This window comes from Cyprinodon variegatus, unplaced genomic scaffold (assembly GCF_000732505.1).
Source record: "Cyprinodon variegatus isolate N-32 unplaced genomic scaffold, C_variegatus-1.0 Scaffold368, whole genome shotgun sequence".
Classification (NCBI taxonomy): Eukaryota; Metazoa; Chordata; class Actinopteri; order Cyprinodontiformes; family Cyprinodontidae; genus Cyprinodon; species Cyprinodon variegatus.
This window is the reverse complement of record NW_015150821.1, coordinates 753,644-762,957: the sequence shown is the minus strand read 5'-3', so window position 1 is coordinate 762,957 and position 9,314 is coordinate 753,644. Positions and strand designations below refer to the sequence as shown.

Below are 9,314 nucleotides of genomic sequence, written 5' to 3'. Positions count from 1 at the left end.
CATTCAGGCCTTAAAGGTACTGTACCCTGTGAAGTCGTCACCTAAGTCCAACTGAGAAGGTGCAAAGCAGTGTACTTCTGCCAAATTGTTCATTACACTTCCCTGTCTGTTCATATTTATCAACAATCTACTGAAGCATCTTTCGGTTTTATGCATGGAAAGATATGTTGGGAACAAACCACAGTAAACTTTGCAAGGTAGTCTACAAGTCATCATCCCCTGGGTTTTCTACTTAAGCTAACATTTGTCTTGCTGCACCTATCCCTTTGAGAAATTATATAACGGGATGTCTGATGGGAGCCTTCCGGGAGTCTTTACCCAAACTCCTTCAGCACCAAATAAGCAGATCAAACGTAAAGCCGCCCACTTATCACCACTTCCCCTGTCTGTTTAGTGGACTCTCTGTATCTGATAAATCCTTATCGAGGCTATACAGTGCTGGTTCACATGTCGTGTTATCACACTGGTCTCTTCCCCAGGGCTCCCACAGGAAGGGTCCTTTCAGAGGGCATGGCATGCCATGTATCTCAGTTAACTCACAGTGAAGAAATAATACACATTGGCTGAGAGAACGCCGCTGATGTATACATTTACGTTACATTTCTGGTCGTGGTACTCTAAATCTAAGAATTAAACAAGTTGAACTTTGCTAAGTGCAGGATAGTGGAGGTAATCAGTTTTTGCAGTTTAATCATTACTGAGGAGAATAATAAATGTTTACAATGGGTTGAAAAAGTACCCCCCACACATTAACACGTGTATTTTTTTGCAAGCCTAAATCTTTTAGACAGTCAGTCAAAGTTAACCTGAGAAAAAAATATGTTTTTTCAACTGATTTTAGTTTTTATGGTAAAAAAAAGAAGCAATTTGAAATAATTAATGTAAAAAAGCGGTTGCCCTAACACTTGTCTACACTACTGAACCCTGGTCAGCAACAACTGCTATTGAGCGTTTGTGATAACTGGCATTGGTTACTTCTAACTTTGAAATTATTTTGGTACACTCCTTTTTGTTTTACCGTAATTTAACCGTATTGGAGAGTTCTCAGGAAAGAACTGCCAGTTAAAGCTATGCCACAAAATCTCTTCTGGATTTAGGTCCAGAATTTGACCATGTCACTTTAAAACTTGGTGTGAATAACATTTTGGCTCTGCTGCATAGCCCAAGTGCACCTGAGCTTAAGCTAATGGACTAGTTGTTGGTTATTGTCGGAATTAGTCCTAAACTATTTTTCTCAAATGTCTTGGGGATCATCAAGATGTTTGAATAGTAACATTAAATGGGCCCATGAGTTATTTTTGGTTTGCAATGGGTTTTACCCTGACAATCTTGCATGAGCTGAGCTTATTGATGAACCATGCTTACAGTTTTCTTGGTTCTTTTTTAACCTCCTGGAGGAGTTGACGATGCACTCCTAAAGGGACATTTATAGTCTGCTCTTGTGAACATTCATTAGAGCCTTGTAAATTAACGTAATAATTTACAAGACTTCACAGAATAACGTTAGTGACTGTGTTCCTCATTTGTTTTGAATTCCTTCAGAGGGAGGGATAAGTGTAGCTTTTTGAGATCAACTACTCCCACTTTATGCTGACAAAGATCTTCTATCAACTGTTGATTTTACTTTGGGTGCAGAAAAGGAAACTGGACTGCTTAATAAATTTGGTATATTGCTATCAGTTATGTTATTTATAATAAATTGAAATTAATCTGAGCTAATAAGGTACTTGAATCTGATATGGGCTCCGATACTGACTAATTAGCTGGATTGGATATCTGATGAATGATGCTTACGCTTAAAGTGACCTAGCGACTTCAATATTCTTGGGTAAAAAGGGCACAAAAACGCTTGTACTTCCTGCGGAGGATGAGGAGAGTCCACCTGCCCCCACCCATCCTCACCACCATCTACAGAAGCACCATAGAGTGTGTTCTGACCAGCTTTCCCACTGTGTGGTGTGGAGGCTGTAGATTGGAAAAAGGTGAGAAGAGTGGTGAGAACAGCGCTCCACAAAACACATTGCATCCCAGCTCTGCATGTCCCGAGCCTGTAACATCATCAATGACCCTTCACACTCCCACCATGGACTGCTCTCCTTGCCGCCTTCAGGGAAGAGACCTCTTAGCATCCGATGCAGGTTGTGCAGATTCCAAAACAGCTTCTTCCCCACCGCCATCAGACAGCTTAATGTGGAAAAAAACTCTAAATCATGTCTGCATCAAACTGACAACACCAAACCAAAACACTGCACAATTGCACCATACATATTTAATTTTCTATCACAGTGTTTACATTTGATCACTGCTGCACTTTAAAAAATGGAAATTTCATGAGAGCTGTACAAAACTAAATTTCGTTTTGTATACAATCTATGTATACTAAATGACAATAAAAGTTGTCCAATACTAAGTTTCTGATTGTAACACTAATTTCGCCATCATGCAGCACTTACAGGTCCTTCTCAAAATATTAGCATATTGTGATAAAGTTCATTATTTTTCATAATATAATGATAAAACTTGAACATTCATATATTTTTGATTCATTTCACTCTAACTGAAATATTTCAGGTCTTTTGTTGTCTTAATATGGATGATATGCTACAGCTCATGAAAACCCAAAATTCCTATCTCACAAAATTAGCATGTTTCATCCGTCCAATAAAAGAAAAGTGTTCTTAATACAAAAAAAAAAAGTCAACCTTCAAATAATTATGTACATTTATGCCTTCAATACTTGGTGGGGAATCCTTTTGCAGAAATGACAGCTTCAATGCAGCGTAGCATGGAGGCAATCAGCCTGTGGCACTGCTGAGGTGTTATGGAGGCCCAGGATGCTTCGATAGCAGCCTTTAGCTCATCCTTGCGTATTATGTTTCATGTCTGAGTTAATTTGTTCGTTTTTAAAATAATGTTAATGTCAAATTGGCCGATATGTGATACCGGCATCGGACTGGATGGGAAAAACCTGGATCGGTGCATCTCCATGATCCTGATATGCTTAGATAGCATTTTTACCCTTTGACCAATGAAAAAATCATATGGAGACATTTAAATTTAATGTAAGTTATCTTTTTGTTGACATTTTGAATTTGGCTTAAAATAAATTGGATTATAATGAGATTTGTGTTCTGGGTTATACACCCTTTTTTACGAAAAGGCCTAAACATATCTACAGATTTTTTTATAAACTCCATAAATCGAATTTTCCAACGCCATGTTGGAAAGTCTAAATGTGTACTCCAACTATTTTTTATTATTATTATTAAATAAAAAATTTATAAAATAAAATAATAAATAAATAAATACGTAAATAAATAAATACGTAAATAAATAAATAAATGATAATTAAAAAAAAGAAGAAAAATAAATACAGTTTCAACTACTTTTAACCCTGCGATCAGTCTAAATCAATTAGGCTGAATCACACAGATCCAATATAAACAAAGTTGCCCTTAATCCCGCTGAGTTTGTCATACTGTTTGGGGGGAAACTGACATATTTCTTAGAAGCATCATTGAAATGTTGGAAGCAGGAAGCTCTGAGTCACATCGCTAGGAGGCGGAGGAGATGATCTGAGAGCACGGGCGCGTATTTCATAATACTGGCAGAGGCGCTCCTAGAGCTGGATCCGATCGGGAAACGGTTTATCTCAGGCGTTCGGATTATGCGTTTGAGGATCTCTATCAAATGTTACATGACGAGCTGAGAGAGATATGGCCGCACAAGGACTGTTAAGCAGTGTTTTCTCTTGCTCGTTAAGCCCTAAAAGCATTTCCAAGAAGAAACTGAGGCAGACCAGGAGTTTGGATTCAACTTTATTGCGGCACTGTGGTACCGAATCTGAGGAGGCTCCGTATAAGGTTAGTGGTCAGCAACATTTATTTATCTCAGATAATATTAGAGGGCGTTAATTTTTCCAAACTTTAAAATTCAACTTTTATTCCCCATTTCATTGTGAACTTGTTGCATCTGCAGTCATTTAAAATCGAGAAATGAATGGATTTCCCTTACAAGGGATAAAACACATTTTCTCATATATTTTGTATTACATACATTATTATTATTATTATTATTTAAAAATGCTCTTTGCAAGTTGCACAAAAAAACCCTCCCCAAACTAATCAGTCACATTGCTGTTGCAACATCATCAAGTCTCGGACTAACTGGACAGGTTTGCTTATGTTTGTGGACCCACATGTTTTACAGCTTGTTGCGTCACTGCAAATAATTAATCTTATCCCATTTCATACCGTTTATTCTATGTTATGCAAGTTGAATTTGCAGAGAATGAGAGGCTATAATGTAGCACATTTAACTGAAAAAACAAGGAGGTTATTTAAAAGTTATTTTCCTGAAGGAATGTGCAGAGATGAGGTAAATGTTGATGTTAGAACTTGCAACACAAAAATAAACTCAGATTTATGGTACCTAACGGTGCATCAGTTTCAGGTTACAAGTTCCTTGTGCAAACAACTGACTTCAGATGTCTTCTAACTGCTAAAACGTAAATGCAATGTGTGGATAAAAGCTGAGAAAAAGACTTGATGAAGCATAGTGGTGTTAGAACAGTGCTGGGGGATTGCACTGGCTCAGCAAGGACTGGCGATCAGGTTTTGAGTTAACTGTTGAAACTTTAACAAGACCTAAAAGAAGCTTAAAAAGACCTGAAAATGGGTGACAGATCATATTCTCTAGAAGCAGAAAGCCTGAATAATGGAAATTTTTAGATCAAATCAGGTTTTTGCAAATAAAGGCAGCATTTTAAGCTTGTAGACGTGCAAGAGATATTCCAGTCATTGATCATTTGTGCACATCCCCGCTAATCACCTTGCATAACTACTTTCAGATCTCACATCATACAAACCAGAGCAGCTCTGAACTTGTTTGGAGAGAGCAAAATTACTACAGCTGCTTTACTTTCTGCAAAGCAGCTGCTTTGCAGAAAGTGCACTGGAAGCTATCACATTACTAAATAAAACAGAGCACTAAATATTGGAGGCAATCTGCACTGTTGTGCCTAAATTTTCCCCATGGCAACACTGTTTGTTTATTATATTGGGAATATATCACTGACCTGACACAGTAATAGCCTTGCAATAATTGCCAAGTATCTGTCCCCTGTAGTTCTCAACAGTAAGTCCACAGCAAGAACTTTTTATTTTTCTCAGAATCTAAATGAAGCTTTGAAAAAAAGTTAAGTAGAACAGATACCTATGACTTTGGAGAATGTGCATTTGTGATATTTATGCAGCTTTTTATCTGTTGATTAAAATGTAAACAAATCGAATTAACGAATATTTGTTCTGAAGAGTAGCCCAGCTGCTTGTTACAGATTCAACTGAAAACAGAGGGACTCAGGTCCTTCCTCAGTACCCACATTCTGTAGCTATGCTGTCAGCTTACAATCACGGTAAGCCAATGCCTTTGTATGTAAAACCTTCCTCCAAGTCCGTAATCAAAGTCACATTTTTGTGGGTGGGGATATAGTCAAGTTCTTTACTAAGGGACAGCAGTATCCAAGAGACCACGACAATAACAAATAGGGTCCCTGTATTTTCCCTTTTTCACATTACACTGCTGCACCTCCACCCAGTTATGGCCCCAATGCTGCAATACTTTTGTTACAAGAGTGACTTCATTTGGCTTGTTCACTTCCATCTGGTGGAGTCATATTCAGAAACTAATGCTGCACCTCTTGTGTATGATTTTTGCATATTTGATTCTGGGCTAATCATACAATGTCCTTGTTGCTGCCATAATATCATGGTTTGCAAACCAGTGAAGATATCCTCTTCTAAGTTGAGTATCACTGTTTTTTTTTTTCCTTTCACACTCCCTTTGTATGTCTGTAGCCTGAGCTGAGATAGAAAGCAGAGACATCTGGTTTATATGAAGAAAGCTTCAACTCTTATTTCTCACAGAGCAGCAGCATGACCTGATCCTTGGCTGCAGTCCCTCAGGCACATATTTCTTCCCACCAGAGACTTTGCATTTGCATGGCATGAGGCTACGCTTGCAGGGTTTCAACAACACCACCTTACAATCTGGAATTTGTGTTGAGAATTGAATGTTTTCAAAATACATTGCAGGTAGTTTGCAGGTGTAAAATAAAGGTTTGGCCATTGTTTTAAATCAGCTCGTGTGTACCTAATTTTTATGCAGTCCTGTATGTGTGGTTACATTGAAGATATGGTGTGTTGAGGCAGATTTGGGTGCTTGCACCTTAAGACAGGGATATTATCACTGATTAGCCATTCTTCAAATCCATTCTTTCTTTAAAAAACAGTATAGTGGTTGAAATAATTTCAGTGGCTTATCAAATATCCAGAAACAGATTCTTTGTCTTCGCCCCACCATATCAATGTTGACATTGTAAGATAAGGACAATGAACACAACAAATTTTGCCAAAAATATACATCTGTGGTGTTGTGTATAGAAGCTTATACAGACCTTAGGAAGTAAAAACTTGTGTGTGATTTGTGTTGATATCATTTGCACCTATTCCCAGCACTGTGTACAGTGTCCCTGACCTCTATGTGTTCCTTTAATATTATGACAACAGGTATGATCGCTCTCCCCCAACCCTATTAGAGTTAAATGTGACACTAATCCTGATTCTCATTGGCTAACATGGCTTACTGCACTTCATTTAAGCCGACTATGCTTTGTTGTTCAGTTTGCCTTTGGGTATGGCTTTATAAGATATCTGAAAATATTTCCTTCCTTTGTTGTTCCTTTTTTATTGCATTTTTTTAATATTGTCAAATTAGAATGATGATTAAAAAAAGATTTTTATAATTCCCCAAATAACCGGATTGGATAAGCCTGTGATGGAGGCTATTTGATCAAGGAATTTGTCATTATTTTCTTCATCTGTTGATTTGAAAAACAGAGAAATGTCACTAGAAAAGAAATCGGGGAGTCAGTAGGTGACAGAATGTGATTAAGCTGCTATCTGTCTCATTTAAAACTTATTATGTCGTGTTGTTAGCCAAAGAAGCGTTTTTACTCGGTCGTATTTTAGACACAGCTTTCATTGTTTTTTTTTTTCATGAATCTGGGGGAGAATATGGTTTATTGTGCAATAAAATAAGTAGTCATTTTATGTTTGTCTCTGGATCATACACCCCACGCTCCCACGCTATCTCACCCATCCACCTGTCAATTCTTCTGATGATGTAGTCTGAGAAATGTTTGGATAATACTCCCCAATCACTGGACGTTCTAAGATATCATTTTTGCCAACAGCTGCTTCAGGTCAGTATATTAGCCTATTTCAAGATACTAAAAGTAACACCTCTTTAACCCATTCAACCAATCAAAATTAATAATTCCAACCGCCATTAGTCATCTATGTCTTTATGTTTTTCTTTTAGCACAAATTTCACACTGTTTCGAAAAAAAAAAAAGGTGTCTATTGATGGCTTTTCAAGGTAGTTTAGCACAAGGTATGATATGCATATGAGATATTTTACACTGTGTTTCTCTGAGCTATGGATCTGGCATGAAGCTTTAAACCTGGATTTCATTAAAATGAGCCATTTAATAACTTCCACTGCCACAATTTTTAGTCTGGCAGTAAAAAATACATCAACCATCACATTTATTGGCACTCCTCCCTAAGATGAATAACAAGACTTAAAAAAAAAAAATTCAAGATAGATAATTTAAAAAAACAAAACAAAAAAAAATGCTATTTTTCAATATAAGCTCTCACAAAATAGCTATAGGTTTATATAACATGAGTAATACATGTGACTTAATGTTTCTGCTATTAAGAGATTGTGGGCTAGGTAATGCAGGAAAGAGTTATGAAAAAAATCATAATAAACAAAAAAAAAAATGAAGATATTGTTTTATAATATAATATCACCTGTTAATATTAAAGTACATAGAGACCAAAAGACTTGTGTAGTTTTTTTTTTTGTCAGGCAAAATCTGTTGCTCATGCTACACATATTCAACCTTAAATACATACAAACATTGTAAAATAAATTGAATATTAACTATCATTTCAGCATTTACAGTATTTATTTATTTATTTGTTTTTTTTTGAAAAACGTTTAATCAGAGTGTGGCTTCAAACACACTGGAAGACTCTGAGGCTCATGGGTAATGTAGTCTTATCAATGACGCTGTTTTACGTGCCAAATGCACATTAAACAGGACTGTTCCCCCACCCTTCTGTGTGCGCCCTCTCACTGACGGTTCCACTGTCTCATTCCTTTTGCTCTTAGCGCCCCCTGGCGGTCAAGTGGCAAAGTGATTCTTGCTTGGGTCGCTGTGACGAGTAGGCTGCGCTTTGTAAATAAGAAAGTTCGGTCCGGGTGGCTTCTTGTATTTAACAAAAAGCAGGTTATTCGAGATGGGGGAACGACAGAACATCCTTTGTCTTGTGAGTAACTGCTGGATGTTTCTTTGTGTTTCTTTGTGTGCAGTCTGCGCAATAAGTGTGCTTTCCAAAGGTGCGCCGAAGTTTATAAAAGAATAATTAAAGATAAAGATTACACAATGATGCAAAAGCTTTGCGTTGCCAGATCTTGAATTTTGCTTAAATGCATTAGCTATCATGTTTCATGTAGATTAGTCTTTTTTAACACCTGCAACTGTTATATGTCACGTTGTTTTTATTTATAAACTACTTTTTTTTAAGCCATAGATAGAAATTTCCAAATGTAAAAAATCACAAGGTCTGTGATGGAGTGCTTTGCAAAATATTCACACCCCAGACATTTTCTCACAGTTCTTGTCATGATGCAATGGCATTTTTTTTTTTCAAAAGTGTATGACTGTGGCATAGAAAGAACATTTAAAATTGGCTTCAACGCCTTGTTTGTAACAAGTAATTTAAAAGTGGGGTGGGATTTTTATTTCATTTTTTAGGCAGAATTGTCTTCTTTCCTTTTTTTTTTCTTTTTTTAAATAACTTAAATCAGCCCGGGTGGAAATTGTGTTTCATGCTCTGAATAAATTTAAGGTCTAGACTTTGATTGCCTTGATTAAAAACAAACTATGCTTTAGTTATCTATTTAATTGCAACTCCGGCCTGAGTCTTTGTCATGCTAAGCGTTGAGCCTGTAGAGTCGTCCTGTGCATTGCTGCATTCGTTCATCTGTCCCTTCTGAAGAAAACATGCCCACAGCATGATACTATCACCACTGTGTTTTAAATTTGCTATTCAGCCTTAGGTATTAGACACAAGTCATGTTTTGCTTGAATGACAAAAAATGTGCATTTCAAACCCGTTCTTAAGGCAGTTAGATGCAACTGATTTCATGATGGCGTTTTCTGATTCAGCAGTGTTTGTAAC

At 36.9% G+C, this 9,314-nt stretch overlaps 1 protein-coding gene across 2 annotated transcripts in view; it reads left to right on the top strand.

The window, feature by feature from the left end:
* The first annotated feature begins 3,574 nt into the window (after nucleotides 1–3,574).
* The window catches only part of LOC107092117 (rho GTPase-activating protein 6-like), a 24,335-nt gene continuing 18,595 nt past the window's right edge, over nucleotides 3,575–9,314 (top strand). Inside the window, exon 1 of one of the 2 annotated variants that reach the window (XM_015386421.1) lies at nucleotides 3,575–3,863. In XM_015386421.1, coding sequence (XP_015241907.1) covers nucleotides 3,717–3,863 — 147 coding nt within the window. In that variant the 5' untranslated portion in view covers nucleotides 3,575–3,716. Of the gene's footprint in view, nucleotides 3,864–8,286; nucleotides 8,400–9,314 lie in introns of those variants that run through there. The other variant, XM_015386422.1, reaches the window with a different exon arrangement.